Source organism: Mobula hypostoma, chromosome 23 (assembly GCF_963921235.1).
Source record: "Mobula hypostoma chromosome 23, sMobHyp1.1, whole genome shotgun sequence".
Classification (NCBI taxonomy): Eukaryota; Metazoa; Chordata; class Chondrichthyes; order Myliobatiformes; family Myliobatidae; genus Mobula; species Mobula hypostoma.
The window spans coordinates 24217676-24239252 of record NC_086119.1 but is presented as its reverse complement, the minus strand read 5'-3'; the positions used below and the strand labels follow the sequence as shown (position 1 = coordinate 24239252).

Here is a 21577-nt window from a genome sequence, read left to right as displayed (position 1 = left end):
TTCTGTTTTAAACTGATTGAATTCCCATGCAAATTGGTATTGCTGTAGGAATCCGTATTGGATGCAAACTACACCTGAAGCTTTGTGGAATGTGTTGGATTTTTCAGCTTCAGTGCATTCATGGAATTTCTCCCTCACAGTTTTTTTTCCTCGTGTACTGAAATCTGTATTTCTGCTGATTTTTCAGATCAGTTATTGGCAGACAATTAGTTATTGTCCAGTGCTAGGGTACAATGAAACTCATTAGTCAATCGAAACTCTCAGAGTAGACAGTATAATAAAACAACAATAAATATGTCAATGAGTGCAAACACAACAGAATGGCAAAAGAACAAACTGATATTGTACAAAAATAATTGCTGAAGAGACATTAACTGAAGAGATGGTATTAAGGGTTTGCGAATACGACAGTACCTCAGGGAAAGGGATGTGAAAGAGATAATTAGTTCAGAAGTTGGAAGATAGCAATAGGGAAGAAACAGTTCATGAGTCCAATAGACATGAGCTTTTAAGCTCCTTTATCTTGAATTCACCCTGAATTCATATTTCATCACCTTTTGTTGCCAGCTTCCATCTCCATTCTTACTCTTACATGATCCACCTCTGGCTATTTCCTTCCTTTTTTTACTTCTCTGTCTGGGGACCTGGTAGAATCGGTGACTGCTACCAGTTATCTTCACTATAGTTCCTCCCAGCTGGCTTCTTTGACAGACTTCATTCTATTCCATTAGTTACTCCATCTCCACAAGATTTCAAATTACCTTCTATACAGTCTTTCTTTTTCTTCAGTCAAAGATTCTCTTCATCTGTTGTGGAGTTGGAGAAATGGAGAGAAATTAAAAGTTTAAGGTTCAAAGTAAATTTATTATTACAGCACTTATGTCACCATATACAATCCTAGGTTCATTTCTCGTGTGCATGCTCAATAAATCCATAATAGAATAATAACCATAATAGAATCAATGAAAGACCACACCAGCTTGGACATTCAACCATTCAACCAGTTGAACCAGACAACAAACAGTGCAAATACACAAAAAAAGAAATAATAAATAAATAAGCAATACATATCGAGAACAAGAGTTGAAGAGTTTTTGAACATGAGTCCATAGGTTGTGGGGGAAAGTGAAGTTGAGTGAAGTTATCCCCTTTGGTTGAGGGGTGATAACTGTTTTTGAGCCTGGTGGTGTGAGTCCTGAGACATCTGTACTACTTTCCTGATGGCGACAGTGAGCAGAGAGCATGTCCTGGGTAGTGGGAGTCCCTGATGATGGATGCTGCTTTCCTGCGACAGGGTTTTCTGTAGAGCAGTAATGGACCGGGCCATATCCACTACTTTTTGTAGGATTTTCCATTCAAGGGCATTGGTGTTTCCATATTAGACTGTGATGTAACTAGTCAGTCTACTCTGCACTACACATCTACAGAAGTTTGTCAAAGTTTTCGATGTCATGCCAAATCTTTGCAAACTCCTAAGGAAGTAGAGGTGCTTCCATGCTTCCTTCATAATTGCACTTGAGTGCTGGGCCCAGGACAGGTCATCCAAAATAATAACACCAGAGAATGGCAAAGGTACAGTGTCAAGTGGATCATATGAAAGTGAGAGCAGAGTGGATGTTGGCAGTAAAGTTGTTGAACTTTGGGTTTGGGGCAAAAATGGGACCTTCAATATGTCCGTTCCATTTCCTGCACTTTTGCTCTCTTCTCCCACCCCCCCCACTCCCATTCTTGCAATTCCTTGAGTAAGGGTAGGATTCCCTTCAGAGACACAAGAAACTGCAGATGCTGGAATCGGTTCTCATGCAGGGCTTTGATTAGAAACGTCCACAATTCCTTTTCTCCACAGACTCTAATTGACCTATTGAGTTCATCCAACAGATCGTTATTTTTCATTGGTTAGATTTCCTTTTGACCACAGTTTCTGACCCACTATTCTTCATTGCCTTGTGGTGAAGACAAATACATCTGTTACAATATCAGAGGGAATTTTACTCTTCAGATACTGTCACTTTTTTGTATCCACCTGTAACCACTCCTTCCATGAAACTACAAGAAGTGCAAAACCTGTCCTTTTACTATTTCCCTCTGCACCATTCAAGGTGTCAGGTGAAGCAACGGTCCACTTGTGCTACTTTCAATTTACTGTACTGAATTCAAAGCTCGTCACATGGCATCCTACTCCGGGTGAGGGTGTGAGGGAAACAGGGAGGTGGATTCAAGTGTAGGTTGATTGACCTTCCTACAGAAGAACCACTATTCAGTCTGTAGCCACGACCACAACCTTCTCGTCAGATTAGTTCTCTTCTTTCTCCTTCTCATTCCCACTCTAACCCCTAAATTCTCAGCCTTCAACAGTGTTCCAGGCTAAACTCAATGGAAGCTCAGACTATACCTTATATTCTGACTGGCCATTGTACACTTTTTTGAACCTGAACTCAACAGTGAGTCAACAATTTCAAATAAACAACATTTTTATTGTTATGAGTTTTCCAGTGCTACTGCCTAATTCCTTCTGTTCATTCACTTCCATTGATGCTGCCTGACTTGCTGAGTTCCTCCAACATTTTGTTTGTGTTGTCACTAATTCCTTTGATTTCATTTGGTCTGCACTATCCTACTTTCCGTCACCTGATCTCTCTTGCTTATTCTATCACTGATGTTCCATTTTGTTCTCTTCTCCCCTCCACTCTTTCTCTGTATGCGTGTAAAAAAAAATTGATTTTGTTTTCACTTTTTCCCCCACCATTGATGAAAGGTGAGCTAAAACATGTTAGGAGTTTCTCCCTTCAGAGATATAATTTGACTTGCTGAGTATTTCCAGCACTTTCTGATTTTATTTCTGATTTTTGGCATCTGCATTAATTTTTATTTGGTACCTCTTTTGATTAACTGGACCGTCTGCTCAGACATCCCACCCTGCAAAAACTCATTTCAGGGAGGTAGCGCCCCCCGCCCCCCCCGCAACACCATATCTCCCCCCACCCCCGACCTCCAAGGGTGTATGTAATACTTTGTTTAGTGATTTTGTCTAATCTGTAAACCAAGTTGGGTATATGCAGCAAATGTGACATTAAAATATGTACTTATATTATATTATCATGTTTATTCTATTACAACTTTAAGCAAGACTACAGGGAGTTTGGCCTCATCACGTAGGACATCAATAGCGTAGCTCCTTAGCAGCTAGCCAGCTAGTTTAAGTAACGTTAGTTATGCTGTAATGACACCTGTTAAACTCACCTCAACGTGTCTTTTACATTTTAACCCACCGTGGGCAATAGAAAAGTCACTGTTGCAAACAGCGCAGTGAGCAAGACTGTCATTATTTTTGAGGTCGACTGTAAAGCCTACCCACAGAGAAAACTGATAGGTCTACTTGGCAGTGGTCCCCAACATTTTTTGCACTGCAGACCGGTTTAATATTGACAATATTCTTGCGGACCGGCTGACTGGGGGGGGGGGGTGTAATCATGACCGGAATATAGGTGATAAGTCAATAGCATCATAACATTTTAAGTAATGTTTGGATATTAAACACACAGCACATATTTTCTCCGTATGAACATATCAAATCATTGCAACACACCAATATTGCTGAATCAGTGCGAGCCCTGGGCTTGTTTTCCTGCAACAAGAGGGTCCCATTGAGGGGTGATTGGAGACAGCGATACTCGAAGGGGGTTCCAGTCTATTCCGCAATTTAGTTTTCGTTGCATTCATTGCAGAAAACTCCGCTTCGCAGCGATATGATGTTGGAAATGGAAACAACGTTTTCAGTGCTTTCATGGCTATCTCAGGATATTTAGCCTTGACTTTGATCCAGAATGCTGGCAGAGATGTTATGTCAAACATACTTTTCAGCCCACCGTCATTTACAAGCTCGAGGAGTTGATCTTTTTCCCGCGCTGACATGGATGACCCGTGGGTAATGACCTCGCGTGCGTTCAAGTTCAACAGTTGGGTGTGACAGGGAATGAGGAAAGGTGCAAATGACTCATATCATTTCATATCGCCAAATCATATTGTTTCCTCACGGCCCGGTGGTTGGGGACCACTCTTAGCACGAAGAGAGACCAATCAGGATGCTCACTGTCCCTCTCCCTCTCAAAAAAAATCATTTCCGGGATATTGTATATAATTTCCGGGCGTCAGGGAGCCACTATCGATATGCGGGAAACTCCCAGATCTTCCGGGAGAGGTGGGATGTCTGGTCTGCCTGTGTAGGTGCGTATGCACCTACTGAGTGTAATAGAAATAGAAAATGCTAGAAATGTGCAGCAGGTCAGGCAGTATACGTAGAGGGCAAAATGTAGAGAATAATTCTAATATTTTGCTTTTGTGTTCAAGTCCTATGACAAACTATTGATAGAGAATAGACTACAGGTAGGAAGCAACCCAACCACACTCAAAATGTCAGTTTCTGCAGGGTGGCAGCAAACATAACTAAATTGTGATATTAAAGGAATATTATTGAACCAGTTCATGATGAAATGCATTCATTTTCTTGTAGTGAATTGATGGCGTGTATTGCCTGATTAATGTTAAAACTAAGTGCTTTCTTGGACTAAATTTTTCTCCTCTTTACAGCAACCATTGCCAAAGTCATTGACAGGTTCAATGAGGGAGACGATAACCTCTCATTTGACAGTAAGCTGCGGAAACAAGCATCAGCTCTGCTATTTGAAACAGATAGGAGGTATGTTGGGAAGGCCACCACTCGAAAGGCATTGCAAGAAGAGGCTGGAGAGGATTCATTCTCTGATGCATCAGGTAGGAGATATTCCTTGGTGCTTTGACAGTATTAAGTATTCCTTGTAAAAAATATTCACTTGCATGCTTCATATTATCAAATGTTTATGGAAAAGTAATTGATTTGTTGTTATTCTCTCCATTTCTTAGCGTAGCATGAAAAGCAACTTACAAGTAATACTTTGATCTAGCGGGATTCAATTAAAATTATAGTAATTGTTTTCACTTTTATTGAAAATAATATGCATTTTAAAATGTGGATTTTTATGTAAAGGACTGCATCTGTAATCTGTAAAAATAATTATGTAATTGATACAGATGGCAGATCTTTGTAGTTTAGATTTAAATTTAACACATACCGAGGAGTTGAACACTTGCTGAAGGAAGCAGCAGACATTTAGTTGAATTGCAATTATTGCAATATTTGTAAATATCAAAATGCTTTGAATTCCTAAGATATAGATGTAGAATCAGGCCATTTGGCCCATCTTCTGTACTCTGCCATTCCTTTATAGCTGATTTATTATCCCTCTCAACCCCATTCTCCTGCCTTCCTTCCATGACCTTTGACATCCTTACTAATCAAGAATCTGTCAACCTCCTGTTTAAATATACCCAGAGAATTGGTCTCCACAGCCGTCTGCAATGAATTCCACAGATTCATCACCCTCTGGCTAAAGAAATTCCTCCACATTTCTGTTCTAAAGGGCATCGTTCTATTCTGAGGTTGTGCCCTCTGGTCCTGGACTCCCCCACTATATATTAATTCCTTGGTTAACATAACTTTAAATAAAGGTGATTGCAGTCTGTCCTGTGAATTTATTATTTTATTAAATAACTGTTGGTCACAAGACTGTACAGCTTATGACTTTGTCTTTTGGAGTCTGTCCAAATATCTTTCTTTTGGAACGAGGAAATAAATCAGAGCAAGTTATGAATCCCATTGAATTCTACCTTGCATACTAGATAATTTACACTGTCAGTTTTTGCTTTAAACATTTGACAGCAATGACTGAATTATCTTAACAGAATCCTCCCTACATTTTGAGAATTTTCATTCACCATGTAACAATTTAACCTGGCAGCAGGGTTCCTACCAAATAAAGTCATCTGATTAATCTTACGGTTTCAGTTTGCATGGCTGATGAAGAATTAAATTGTATGACTGCTGTCAGCTTAAGGTATTGTAGAGCAGTGGTCTCACCTCCCAGTTTTAGCAAATCCTTAAAGCTGAAGCGAATTCCTATTAGGTTATGTAGTATAAACTTTTAAATAGAAATTCTGATGTACATAATATTTGCTGGATAAACAGGGAAAAGCATGAAATATTAAAGCTGTGTAAAACTTTTAATATTTTATGTTCATAATTGTTAGATGAAGAGGAAGAAAGGACCGACAATGCAGAAAGCACAGAAGGTGAAGATACTGAGGAAGCGGACAACATGGAACCTTTATGTAAAGCAGTGAAAGAAAGCAAATTTGACTTCGAAAAAATCAAAGACTTCGAGGAATTCACAGAAGGCATGGATGATTTAGGAGAAAGTGACAGTGGTGAGGAGGAGGACGATGAGAATGAAGATGAAGGTGATGACGAAAGTGATGAAGATATGGAAAAGGACAACACCTCGGTAATGACTTTCTCCAAGGCAAAAGTAACCGAAGAGGTGGAGAAGGGAAAGTCAGTCAAAAACCAAATAGGTGCGTTCGTGAATTTCTTTTGTCATGTCGGTAAACTAGTCTTTGTGATTTTATGTTTAACAGAGAAAATATTTTGCAATTTAAAAAAAAGTGTATTTTCTCTCCTGTACACCTTAGTTGATTTTCACTGCTCCCATCCTCTGTCTTGTTTACCTGAAGTTATAAAGCAAAGATCATTTGCGGTTTTTAACATCCATGTGATACTACCAAGCTTCAATTCAGTGATTTTTATTACGCTTGAATGTGCTGATGGTGACATGCCTGCAGATTTCTTTTGCTACCAAGCTGCGATGTCCATTGACCCAGACTTGGTTGTATTTTAGTTTTAGCAATAGTTTGGGGACAGTACAGGAAATTAAGGTGGTCAGGTTAGGTTTTAAGGACAGGGATGAGGGAGGGTTGGAGGTCAGGGGCAGTAAATGAAGTGTCTGGGAAGGAGCTGGTGTTCAGAGTTCAGGTTGGAGCACTCCATGGTCGAAGTCAGCGATCCCACAATGCTGAAAAGACCAGTGATCCACAGATTGGGAGACTCAGGTCAGAGGTCTGTACAGGCGGGAGACATGAGAACCAGTGATCCCTAAGGTCACAGGTTCAGAGTTCCATTCAAGTCCCAAAGGTCAAACCTGTGATGGCTGAGTACTGGTGTCCATACCCAGAGGTTGGTGAATTCCAGAGGCAAAGCCGAAGGTCAAAGTCTAGAGCTGAGCAAGTCCGGGGATAGAAGTCCGAAGACTTGCAAACAAGATAGAAGTCTGAGAATCCAGGGCCAAGTACTGGAGGCCCCTAGGCAACCTGGCCTGGGGTTGGAGTCCTGTCTCTGTGTGTGAGGGGCTTCTTCTGCTGCAGTTGTTTTGTTATTGTTGCTTGTGTGTTGTTGAGCATCATGTCGCCAGCATATCCTTGGGTGTGGTGGTTGTTAATGCAAGCGACGTGCTTTGATAAGCATGCGATAAATCTGAATCTTTTGTAATAAATTTAGCCTGCAGGAATTTGGATATTTTGATGTATCTATAACCTATTTATGGGAAAATACAGGATTCTTTGGGAAATTACCACATTTGATCTGGGTTACAGACTGGGTGCTGGAAATGTGTACTTCTGGTGTTATTGCATTTTTAGTTAATGTTTGTGCCAGGACAGGGAAGGAAAGAATAAGGTAATAATGTCAGAGGAAATATTTGAGTGTTGGAATCTGACACAAAATAATATGTCTGAGTTGCCATGAATTGTCATGTACCTAAGCTTCCAGGGGTGCTTGTTTTCAGATTTTCAGTCTATAAAGAAAAACTTGCTGCTGATGACTATAATGTTGATTAATAACAATATTTATTTTCTTCTTCCCCAGTACACCCCACCATTTTATTTTAAAAGAAGTATTTGTGGTTGGTATATTTCAGTTGCAAGTTTGCAAAAATACAGAGATATAACAGGCAATTATGTTCCATTGAGGTCTGCCAGTAGAGCGGTGTGTTAAAATGAACCATCCTCACCTGGTGCATCAGATGATCTTTTATTCATTATAGGAAAGTTAATGCCATAAAGATGATTTGTAAGCTCCATTCAATTCATTCCTAGCTTTTGAGGCAATGAATTTTTCTGCATGCACATGCAGTAAGGCTTGGACAGCATTCATTGTCTGTCCCAAGATGATGGTGTGCATGAACACAGCGGCCACTCTGGCTCCAACCAGTGGTGAAGTTTCTTGTCCTGTTTGTCTTTTCTATGACAGAAAAACAGTAGTGAACATTAAGAATCTGCAAGTCTACCTCACTAGTAAGCCGAATAATGAAAGTGCTGTGCAGTAATGGGCTCTCGCTCCGCACTGCAGTCTACTACAGCTACTCAGGGAGGCAGCCATCAGAAGCAGAGTACTCATACGCAGAAGTGCAGTGAGCGTGCCGGTATTAAAACGAGACTTAAAGCGGATCCCTGCAGGCCCGCACTCCCGTCGATTCTACTTGCTAACTCTGATTGCTGGAAAGTAAGGTAGATTATCTGTGTCTGCGTCAGAACTAGCGGGAGATGATGGATTGTTTCGCACTCGTCCTGGCTTTAAGTCACCATTCCAGATTCTGGCCGTCCAGCTAAAAAGCCTGATCTCCTTTCGGGTGGACAGAAATGATGCGACCTTCAGCAAGAGATCTATGTGTCTGCCTCAACAAGCACTGGTGTGTGGATGCTCAGGAGTAATGGCCCACAGCTCACTGCAGGTAGAGTTTTTAATGGTGAAGTGCAGGTCCTTTTACTTACCGAGGGAGATCACTGCCATTGTGATTATTGCTGTTTACATCACCCCCCCCGTGCCAGTGCTGGGGAAGTGCTGCAGGAGTTCTACAGGGCAATCTGCAACCTCAAAACCACTCACACCAATGGTGCTGGTGATTTCAATCATATCAACTTAAAAACAGTTCTGCCAAAGTTCTATAGTATGTCCAGAGAAGAGAATGTATTAGATGGGGTTCATACCAATGTTTGTAGAGTCTACAAGCCTGTGGATACTCAGTTCAACATGCATTTTGCTAATCCCTGTTTCCAGACCACTGGCTGAATGAGTCAAACCAGTTCACAGGGAGATCAGGACTTGGTCAGAAGGTGCCACCTCAGTGCTGCAGGACTGTTTTGAAAGCACGGTCTGAGCATATTCAGGGAGCTGGGTGCCTATGATCATCATGTCAACATTGAAGAATATACGGGATCGGTGACTAGCTACATAGGAAAGTGCATTGACGCTGTTACTACGATTAAACACTACACTGCCAAGGCAAACCGGAAACCATGGCTTACTGCAGAGGTTCATGCTCTGCTTAGGACGTGGGATGCTGTCTTCAGATCGGAGGACAGGACGACTCTAAAGTCAGCAAGAGTTTCGCTCTCCCATGCCATCAGAAAGGCAAAGCACAAGGATGCACAGAAAATCCACAGACACCATTATGATACCAGGGAGACGCGGTGCATGTGATAGGATATGCAAACCACAACCGATTACAAGTCTAGCCTTTGCGTCAACGACAGCGATGCCTCCCTTCCTGTTGGACTGAATGCCTTCTATGTGCGATTTGACCAATTGAATGATGTGACATTGAGGAAAGGTCACATCATTCTGGAGCAGGCACCCTGTCTGGCTGCAGCAAGGTGAGGAGGACCCTAGCCACAGTAAACACACGCAAAGCTGCAGGACTGGGCAACCTACCTTGTCAGGCACAGAGGGGCTGTGTGGCCCAGCTAACAGAAGTCTTAACATCTATCTTCAATATCTCTCTGGGACAGTTCACTGTCCCTGCAGGCTTCAAGATGGTCACCTCATTCCACTGTCCAAATGAGCAATGCAAACTTGCCTAAATGATTATTGTCCATTGGCACTGACCTTAACAACCATGAAGTGCTTTGAATGGATGGTAATGGATCATATAAAATTCCACCTTACAGCTACATTGGACCCCTTACAGTTCACCTACCACTCAAACCAGTCTGCTGCTGATGCCATAGCCACTACCCCTCCACTCTGTCCTGTCTCATCTAGAAAATGATGCCTCATATTCAAGGATGTTGGTCATCGACTTCAGCTCAGGATTTAATGTGATCATCCCTCAGAGGCTGGAGGGTAACCTATCCTCATTGGGACTCAACACCCGTCTCTGTAACTGGATCTTGGACTTCCTGATGGAGTTGGTAACAACATCTCAAACTCCATCACACTGAGCACTGGTGCCGCCGATGATTATGTGCTCAGTCTGCTGCACTCATGACTACACTGCCAGATTCAGCTCAAATAGCATGATCAAGTTCGCTGATGATACCACAGTGATTGGCCTCGTCAGCACCATGATGAATTGACTTACAGGGAGGAGGTAGAGAAGCTTGTCAAATGGTGCGAGAACAATGAACTTGAATCTCAATGTGAAGAAGACAAAAGAGATTATTGTGGACTTCAGGAACGCACAAGTCAACCACTCTCCATTGCACATCATTGGCTCTGCCACGGACAGAATGAAGAGCACAAAGTTCCCTGGTGGGGACATAATGGATGATCTATCCTGGACCCACAACACCTCCTCACTACTCGAAGGCACAGCAGCGTCTACACTTTCTGAGGACGTTGAGGCATGCAGGGCTCCCTGCCCTCCATTCTAACAGCTTTATCCAGGAGCACCGTTGAGAGTGTCCTGTCTGGCTGCATCATTTTGTGGTACAGCAGCTGCAAGGCATTGGACCGCAAGAAGACAGAAAAAACTGCTGAGAGGGTCACTGGAGTCTCCCTCCCCACTATTTGTGAAATTTACCAGGAGTGTTGCAAACAAAAGGCTCAAAGCCGTGTTGAGGATCCCTACCACCTGTCTCAGAATCTCTTTGATCCACCACCATCAAGAGGGAGGTACAGAAACCTCAGGACTAGGACCGCCAGACTGGGTAACGACATCTTCTGTTGTGAAACTAATGAATACCCTGCCACCACCAAGTTCTCATCATTAGGACAGCGAGCTGTTCACTGTTTACCTGGACATGAATTTTGAATTATATTTTATTAACGTAGTTTAATATTTTGGATTATGTGCTATGTGTGATGTATGTTGTGTGAGTGGGCTGAGGTCCAGAGGAACATTTTTTGTTTGGTTGCATATATGTAGAGTCAGATGACAATAAACTTGAACTTGAAAAATTAACATCTTCACCACATAAATGCTAGCCAAGGGGCAATTTCAAGAATGAACCCACCATTTCTCCTTGCTATTGAATATTGCTGTCATTGCTGAATCCACCAGAAAGTACAAGATTTCTATACCTTACTTATCAAACTTAACAGAAAATATTGCCCATTCTGTAGCAAATGGATTTTTAATGGTGTGATAAAATTTAATTGCCACTAAAAGGTCCTTTCAGCTGGAAAATTTTAATTATTGTTGAACTTTTTTTGATGGTAAAATTTTCAATAATTTTTCCCTCTCTTTCATTCCTCTCTTTTGATTTTTGAGTGTGATTTTATAAAGGTTAAGTATTCTGAGTTACACTTCCTGGCTTAGACTCTCACTGGAGATTCTAAGTTGTTTAGTCTGAGTGATTAAACAGGCACACTGTTGATACATGCTTCAGCCAGGTACAGGACCATTTGTTTGAAGCTTGTCACACTGAAGTGGTTATCAAGTCTAAGTGAAGGTGTATTGGCTGCAAATTGTGGGCTATTATCTATTACATGATATACCCCTGTAATTTACTAAGAAAGGTATCCCAAATCTGTCTATACAAGTTTCCCCCGCCATCCGAGGTACAGCGTTCCTGTGAAATGGTTCGTAAACTGGAATGTCGTAAAACGAAGAAGCAATTACCATTTATTTATATGGGAAAATTTTGTGAGCGTTCGCAGACCCAAAAATAACCTACCAAACCATGCCAAATAACACACAAAACCTGAAATAACAGTAACATATAGTAAAAGCAGGAATGATATGATAAATACACAGCCTATATAAAGTAGAAATATTTTTCCCCAATCATTGCCTGCACTGTTCTCTGTAGCGAAAATCTCACGCAAGTGCTCGCGGCAAAAACACTCTCTCCAGTAACCTTTAAGCTATGAAGCTGCCAAATCATACCAAATAACACGTAAAAATACGCAGCCTATATAAAGTAGAAATAATGTATGTACAGTGTAGTATCACTTACGGGAATCGGGAAGACAGCGCAGAGCACACTGATGATGGTGTGTTAGGCTGAGTCGTTGGAGGCTGGGGTGGTGCAGTGGCCCCCACCCTCCGAGCAGCCGAGCGATACCGATTTGTGGAGAATGCAGCGGTAGCTGGGAGGCACACAGCACATCTTTAAGAAAAAAGCTGAAAGAAACATGCTAATTAATTAGGTGCCACCCGGCACGTAATTGTCGGCCCAGATCAGAGGCGATTGCCGATTGCATCACCTCTGATCTGGGCCAACATTTATGTGCCGGGTGGCACCTAATTAATTAACTTGTTTATTTCAGCTTTTTTCTTAAAGATGTGCTGTGTGCCTCCTGGCTACCGCTGTATTCTCCGCGAATCGGTATCTGTCCGCAGCCTGGGGGTTGGGGTGTTGGGACACTGGGGTGTCATCTCATCGTCGTCTGTTTCCATTAGAGCAGGCAGATCATCTTCTCCTATGACTGCCCGCCTTGATGTTGAAGCTCGAGGTTTGTTGTCTGCTGTGGCTCATGTGGAAGGCTTGAAAAACGACAGTATGCTTGACTGCTGAACCTGGCGCATTTTTCTATCATACAGTTCTTTGTAAGCACTCAAACCATCTTGCAAATATGCCCTAAACCGACGTCCCCTTTCAAAATTAAAGTCATACTTTATCATTGCAGCGAAAATCTCACGCAGTTGCTTCACATTCAGTTCCTGGACAACTTCACTTTCGGTCTGTTCGGTACTGCATTTGGTTTCGATTGTTATCCTTTCCTCTTCCAATTGATCAGCTCTTCATCTATCAGTTCTTGGTCATAGGATGCCAAAACCTCTTCAACATCATCTTCGCCAACTTCCACAAGCCAAACTCACTTTGTCCTTACTTCGTTCACCATGATCGAAACGCTTAATTATGTCTAGTTTTACGCTAAGTGTAACACCCTTACGAGCTCTTTTAGGCTTTTCTGATACCACAGAACTTATCTTGCTAATGGCTGCTCACAGGCACGTGTTTAAGCAATGCCAGCGAGAATGCAGTTCCAAATGGGGAGAGCGGCTGCTCGGGGCGCGCGCTGATTTTTTTTTTGCGCGCTGCCTTTTTTTGTAACAGTGGAAACACCTTCTGTTAGCGAAAACAGGGAACTAATGTAGGTCTTTCGTAACAGTGAGGTTTCGTAAAGCGAACGTTCAAAAAGCGGGGGACACCAGTATGTAATAAGCTTTGTGCTTTTGTACGCAACCATTAATACCACTTGCCATAATATTTTGATGTGAAACTTGAAATGTGCAGGCATACAGTATATGATGCTTTCTGGGCCAGCTGTATTCTACATTTTCCAATTTAGACAGTGAAATTTCATATTGGTATATAAATTCACAAATGTTCTTTCCCTTCTTAACCTGTGAATATAAGACCATAAGACATAGGAGCAGAATTAGGCCATCTGGCCCATCGAGTCTGTTCCGCCATTCAATCATGGCTGATCCTTTTTCTCTCTCTCCTCAACCCCAGTTTCTTGCCTTCTCCCTGTAACCTTTGATGCCATGTTCAATCAAGAACCTGAATCAAGAATATTGTGGATATCAGTTGAAGAAGTAATGTTGATTAGATAATTCCTTAAAATGTCAATGTTGGGATATTTATTTACAAAGCCTTAGTCTTTATGATGACCGTGGATTAAGTTTAGTTAAAACTTCTTTTTTCAATTTAAATGAAAACAAGTGACCTCTGAAACAAATCAACATAGTTCCCAGTTTCACTTTTCAATTCAAACTGCTTGTTGGGCATTTGAGATACTGCATTTAGCTTGAGTGTCCTTGGGCTTAGAAAGAGATAAAATCAGACAGTGGTCCCTGTTCAGCAATCTCTGCTTTACAGTGTATGTGCATTGAGATTGTTCCGGTTTGATGCCCTTGGCTAACACAACGCGCTTGATATTTCTAGACAGATGAAGGCCATTTGGGCCATGATACAAATGGGCTACTGGTTTCTGTGGAAGCATGCCATAGTGTACGGGTAGGAAGGAGAACAGAATTGAGGAAATTAAATAAATGGGGCAGAATGTAGTGAGTCTTTGCCAGATACTGAGGTATTAATGCAAATTAACCCCATGACTACCTTTACTTATTAGGTAAGAATGGGATCAGGCCATTTAGACCCTCATACCTGGTCATTCATTCAATATGGTCAAGGCTGATCATTTGTCCCAATATCATTTTGCTGCACCATCCCTATTATCTCTCGATTCCCTTGTTACCAAAAATCTGTTGATCCGTCTTGAATAAACTTAGTGACTTAACTCCCATAGCCCTTTCAGTACAAAGTTCCAACGAATCAAAGTCCAATGAGAAAATACATTTCTTACCTCAGTTGTGAATAATTTACCGCTGATTTCAGGCACCCAGTCAGGGCAAATGTCATCAGAAGCAGGTTTAATATCACAGGTGTATGTCGAGAAATTTTGTTGTCTTTGTGGCTGCAGTATGATGCAGTACATAATAATAGAAAAGAAGTGAATTACATTAAGTATATACAGTATACATTCACTGCTCATTCAAAAATCAGATGGCAGAGGGGAAGAAGCTGTTCCTGAATTGTTGAGGGTGTGTCTTCAGGTCTTGTACCCCCTTCCTGATGGTAGTAATGAGAACAGGAGAAATCCTGGGTGATAGGGATGCTTAATGATGGATCATTCCTTGAAGATGTCCCGTATACTACGGAGGCTAGTGCCAATGATGGAGCTGACTAAATTTACAACTCTCTGCAGCTTATTTCAATCCTGTGCAGTGGTACCTCCCCCCCCTCCCCAATATTAGACGGTGATGCAGCCAGTTAGAATGCTCTTAATGGTACATCTGTAGAAATTTGTGAGCATTCTTGGTGACATACCAAATCTCTTCAAACTCCTAATGAAACGTAGCTGCTGTCATGCTGCCTTTGTAGCTGCATTGATAAGTTGGGCCCAGAGTAGATCCTCAGAGATGTTGATACATCAGGGAAGTATTAAGCCTCATAAGAATTTTGGATGTTTCATTGAGACCTTTACTTATTCTTTTAAGTTGTGGAGTGCAAAGCCTAATCGGCTTAATCTCTTTTACAGTATTATTTGGCCCACCTTCACGTGAATCAATTTGGCAAAATCTTTGTATTCTATTGTAAATACATCTTTCTTTATGCACAAGATTAATCTTGCCTAATATTCTAATTGTTGTCTTATCAAGATTCTGTATAATTTCAGGACAACTTTACCTTATTACTAGGTGAACATACCATTTGCCTTTCTGATTGCTTACCATACAGGCAGTCTCTGGAATACATAAGGATTCTATTTCTGGAGATTGTCTATAAGAGATTTCTCCGTAAATCAGTAACTCCTATTTTCTGTAGCCTCCCACATTGTATCACTGTGCATATTCTTGCTGTAATTTCGTTTCACTGGATAATAACCCTAACACTATCCATAATTAAGCTAATGTAATATATACTGTATTCAGTTATTAATGAAAACCATGAAACATTATTAAATGCTATAAAAATGTATGGGAGAATTTGCATAAAGTAAGATTTCTCTGTGTCGCGTCATTGGTAACCTGAGAAAAATCCCCATATGTGCATGTTACCCTTCAGTAAAACATGCAGGGAATACTAAGTCCCTCTAACTAACTCTTCTGAATACAAGGTTCAGTTTTAACTTTCTTTCTGCCCAGATTGGGAGAAGGAATAGGTGATGGTGTATTAACATCACTGAATGCAACTGAATGTGTACTTGTAAATGAAACTAGACTCAGTCTTGGCTGCTTTCAACTTTTGTTATGTAAAAAAACTAATTAAGATTCTTCTTTTGCTGTTTGCTACGATTTAAATCTTGCTTTCACTGGTTTAGAAATACCTGGACGAATAAAGGTCCAGATAAATTTCTAAGCCTTCCACACAGAATTTGAAATTAGTCTTGCATTCTAATCACAATTTTTTTTTAACATGTATCTTTTAACTGATAAATTCTGAGTTTTTCCTCTCTAAAAGTTGTTTTCACAAAGTAGTTTTTATTTCTTAGGTAATCGTAATCTGATGAACTCTTTAGTTTTCCATTTCCTGCCTCTAGTATAGAACTAGCTGACGTGTGTTAGAATTCAGTAGTTTCCAACAGTCCTTTAATGCATAACTTGTTAGTATACAAGTCTGGACAGTGTACCTTGCTTTGGGAGGGGGAACTGGGTGGAGGGCAGAGACATTCAACTACAGGCTCAATTTTGCTTTCTTCTAGAGAGATTAGCATTTGCACCTTTCAATACAAGTTGGGTGTTACACCACCTTCAGCATCCAATGAGAGCCTGTGGTGCAGAGCTCACTGGAGTGGTCTCAGTTGGAATGGAGAGTTCTTTCCTTTCAAAGTCATTGTAAAATTCCTTGTTTGTTATGCTGATGCTCTCGGAATTAAACACTGGAATCTGAAATGTGAGATTTTGCTAAGTTTATAAAATAAGTTTATAAAGGTATCTCAACTTCTATTAAGCAGTGTCATAACCAAAATGTATGCTTTATTGATAAAACTACCTGACATTATATCCTTTAACTACAGTTGATTGCATTACCACCAGCCTAGCCCACACCCCTACTCCAACACAGTAATTGCTTAAATATTGACAAGATTGTCGAGTAGAGTGGAAGCAACTAAAATAATTTGCCTCCTCTCTTTTAAAGCTTTATGGGATCAACTACTTGAAGGAAGAATCCTACTGCAGAAAGCGCTTGTGACTGCCAATACTCTTCCACAGCCAGATTCTATGCCTTCTTTCAAAAAGGAAGGTGGACTGGAATTTGCAGCTGCTTTGAAGGACAGTAAGTTGTACTTAATTCATTTTAATTTGTAACCATGCTTCAGGATGCAGATGTCTATTATTTGTGAGTGTTAACTAAAATGATGTATTTGTTTGATACTCCAGCACGTTTCATAATGATAAACAGCTTCCAGGTTGGAAAACTCTGAAATGCTGGAACATTTTCCCACTACTGTTCTATTTACCATTGATTCAAAAACATTATGTTTTAGAGTGATTCAGGGTTACATTTAATGAAGTGCAAGCTCTTAGATTTATCATTTCTGGTTTTTAGTTTAAAATTATCAGTTGTAATGTTGCACCTGTTCTCCTTGTGTAACTCAAGTGATTAGCAGAGGATGAAAACTTTAAATCTATTAGTATCCAGCAGAAAGCCAGCTTAATATGCATCAAATAGACAAAATGAAGGAAAATGCTTTGCATTTGCATTCCTTGCAAGCAATCCAGAGGTTCTAAGAATATATAAGAAAATCACATTTTGAAAACTTACAATTAAAATAGTGGCATTAATTAATTTAGATTGTGCTATAATCCAGTGTGTAAATAACATCTTTTAATAAGGCTTTAGTCAGTCTATTCAGTCAGTAGCATAGCCAATAAGCTTCTGTTCATTAAAAGGTTCAGTTTATAATATAAATCATATAAGGTGATGATAAAATAAACACATTGTTCTTTTATCTCAGACATGCAAATTTCTTTCGGTTTAGCACTTCAGCCATGGTCAAATATAGCAAAGCTGTGCTTTTAATTTTGAGTGCTACCATATTTGGGATTAGATAAATGAAAAAATAGGACTTCAGTAATTTGGCATTTTGATTGATGTATACATTGTTTTGAATGAAGGTGATTGGAAGGGTCAAACTGCATAATAATTATTTCACCTTGTTTGCAAAATGCATGTTGTTAACTTATTTAATGAGTTACATTACAAGCTGTGGAAAGTGCCATGTTTCATTACCAGCCAGGAATGCAATATCATTACAGAGGTATTGCAGAATAAACAGTTGGTGCTCTGACTCGTCAAATTAGTCAACTGTGTCCAATAATAAAAACAGCATGCACTGCAACTGAAACTGTATTGTGAGGTAAACTACTGTTGTATAATTGTCAGCTTAGTGACTAAATTGCCAAATGGTGATATGAAAAACCATTTCTGTAACAATATCATTTGACGTGTTATGAACAGGCCTATTTTACACCTGGGGCCTCCTTTAATGCTTTTCTATACATCTTTGTGACTCATTCTTCAAACTGCATTTCATGACTTAAACTAGCTTCCTACTTGTATGCAATCCAAGTTCATTCAGAGTGGACCTGAGAAATCCAAAGATGTTTCAATCATGTGATCAGGGTTTACAATTAAATTGGCATGAGTGGATTACACAGTATTACTTGAGAGAACCTTTACAAATTGAAGCACATTCAGTTGCATCTCAGAAGTCAGTAATGTCTCTGACTACTGTAAGTTCACCCAAAGCATGGTGTTAACAAATTTCTAGATTCTCAAGTAGAAATAAAAAGAGTTGATATTAAACTTTTGAAAGAATCGTACTGGGTCTTCATTCACACTATGTACAATATCAGAAATTGACTGGCTGTAATTTGATTTCAGCATCTGCAAGTACAATATATTGCAGTGTAACATGCACAAGATGCCGGAGGAACTCAACAAGTCTATCGTCATCTATGGAGAAGAATAAAGAGCCGAAGTTTCGGGCTGAGACCATTCAGGACTCTCAGTCCAAAATGTTGGCTCTTTATTCCTCACCATAGATGCTGCCGGCCACACTGAGTTCCTCCAGCATTGTGTATGTGTGTGTTACTCTATATTTCCAGCAACTGCAGAATTTACAATGTAATGCATTCTGTGTACATTTTTATATCAAAACAACTTTGCACATGTTTGGATGGTTGTGCAAAGCTCTTCAATCTACCTGGCTTTTATTTTAAATGTGAGAAAGAGAGAGAGAGGGGGAGCTCATGGGAATTGCTTATTATAATATGAGAAAGCTCTGGACCAAGTCATGCTAACCCTGGCACCTACCTCTGCTTGAAACCCTGGCACCTACTTGTGCTTGGAAATACACCACTAAGTCCCTGCAAGGCTACACCTGGGCAACTTCATCCTAGAATCTGTCAGCAATGGAGATGTGTTGCAGAGCTGATCTTTTTTTCAGATCTGTTAGCTTTTTGAATATTTGTTATTTAGAAATACTTAAGAAAAATTGTTAAATTTGGAACAAATCTTTAAAGAATATTTTACATGTTTAAATAGGTCACTAAAAGTGCAGATAGAAATAATTAGACATTATTTTAAAAAATATAACTTCTCTTCATTTCCTCTGAATTTGTGCTCCATTAAGTCAAAATCAAATTTTATTGTCATATATATATGTGTAATGAAAATCTTACTTGCAGCAGCATCACAGGCGCACAGTATTAACATGAAAAACATAAATTGTACACAAGTTTTACAAGAGTACACAATTAGAACAAAAAAATTAACAACAAGATACACAAAATGAGGTGAAACTCATCAGGTCAGGCAGCATCCATGGAAATGAACAGTTATCATTTCGGGCCAACTCTCTTTTCCTATCTCCTATCAGATTCCTCCATCCCCAACCCTTTACGTTTCCTACCCATCTGGCTTCACCTATCACCTTCTAGCTATCTTTCTTCCCCTCCCCAACTTTTTATTCTGTTGTCTTCCCCCTTCCTTTCCAGCCTGAGGAAGGGTCAAGGGTTGGAGATGGAGGAATCTGATAGGAGAAGAGAGAGGACCACAGGAGAAAGGGAAAGAGGAGTGGCACCAGGGGAGGTGATAGGCAGGTAGAGGCCAGAGTGGGTAATTGAAGAAGAAGGGAGGGGGTAGGGATTTTTTTTAACCTGAAGGAAAAAGCTATATTCATGCCATCAGGTTGGGGGCTACCCAAATGGAATATAGTGTTGCTCCTCCATGCTGAAGGTGGCCTCATCATGGCACAAGAATTGGAATTGGAATTAAAATCTTGTGTCACCGAGAAGGTCCGCTTTTGCTGGATGGAGCAGAGGTACTTGATGAAGCGGTTCCCCATTTGAGTGGTACCATTGTAGAGGAGGCTGCATCAGGAGCACCGGATACAATAGATGATCCCATCAGATTCACAGGTGAAGTGTTGTCTCACCTGGAAAGACTGTTTGGAGTCCTGAATGGAAGTGAAGGAGAGGTAAATGGGCAGGCCCATTGTCCTCCATAAATAAACAAGATCCATTTTAGTGCAAAGTGACCAAACTGGGTCATGATGCTGCTAAACTGCAGTGATTAGGGTTTTGTCAGTTGGTTCAAGAACCAAATTGTTGAAGGGAAGTGGATGGTTTTGAAGCTGGTGGTCTAAGACTTGAGGTTTCTGTACCTCCTGCCCACTGGTACCTGTGAAAGTGTGGCATTGCCCAGATGGTGATCTTTGAAGTTGACTTCTTGAGGAAATACCTCCTGTAATGGTGGGGAGGGAAGTGCCCAGGATATATTGGGCAGAATCCACTACTCTGTAGCTTTTTATGTTCCACATTCAACTTGGCATATCAGACCATGATGCAGCCTCTTTAACCTTTTAAGAAAGTAAGAAGGTTACTTTAAAAACAATATGATATGAGTTTCTCCTTTCACCACACTTCTAGCCAGTGACTTACAGATCCCAACCATCCTTTGGATAAAAGTGTTTTCCTCAACTCTGCTCTAAGACTTCAACCAGATGTCTCAAAATTTTAATCCCTCCTGTAAAGGGAAGTAGCCCTGATTTTCCTCTGTCTCAATTGAGTGTAATTCTGCACACCTCAATTAAATCTCTGTTCCCAAATAAAATGAGCCCTGCATCATCAGTCTTACCTTGTTAGTAACATTCTCATGCCATAGAAATATCTGAATAAATCTCTGCAGCTTTTTGTATCTGGGATGATAAAGGAAAATGTGCCTGTTGGGGTTGTATGGAGATGCATGCCGAGAACCCTCTAAACTGAAACACTTTGCTGTATTCTCCCATTTTTTTTCCTGTGCATTCTCTTGCCTTTTTATAAAAAGTTTTTTTTTATCCATGCATATAATTAAATTTAGGTGAAAGCAGCAGCTGATTATAGGCAGAACAAAAAAGGATTTACTTTGTGAAATGGTCTGAATTTGATAAACTATTATGTCTGAATCTGGTGGTGTAGATCCAAGCGTAGTGCTGGCCCATTATTCTGGATCATTCTTTAATCAAAATCAAGAGTACTAAAATTAACCTTAATGAAAAGAGGTCAAATTATGTGGATTTTTTTTGTATAATGCAGTATACAGTCAGATTCTAAATCTATCACAGAAAGATGTGTAAAGTTGGCTTTTGCCCTCCCCAAAATGTATAGTTTTGCTCTTAGATCACCTTTTGGATGTCTAATGAAATTAGTACTTTTGAGGCTAGTGTAGGAAGTAGTGCTACTGCTATACAACTTCAGGGATACTGGTTTGATCTGACTCTGCTGTCAATGTGGAGTTTGTAATTTTTGCCTGTAACTCTGTGTGTGTCTTTATCAAATGCTGGTTTTTCTTCCATGTTCTAAAGACGTGCTAGAAGGCTGATATAAATTACACATTGGAATATGGAGCTTTCTTGGTCACTTGAGAG

General features: G+C 40.3%; 1 protein-coding gene across 1 annotated transcript in view; it reads left to right on the top strand.

Annotated features, from left to right (window-relative positions):
- aatf (apoptosis antagonizing transcription factor) overlaps positions 1-21577 on the top strand; it is a 107278-nt gene that overhangs the window by 8392 nt on the left and 77309 nt on the right. Inside the window, exons 2-4 of the mRNA XM_063031865.1 lie at positions 4588-4770; positions 6124-6447; positions 16801-16938. Coding sequence (XP_062887935.1) covers positions 4588-4770; positions 6124-6447; positions 16801-16938 — 645 coding nt within the window. The remainder of the gene's footprint in view (positions 1-4587; positions 4771-6123; positions 6448-16800; positions 16939-21577) is intronic.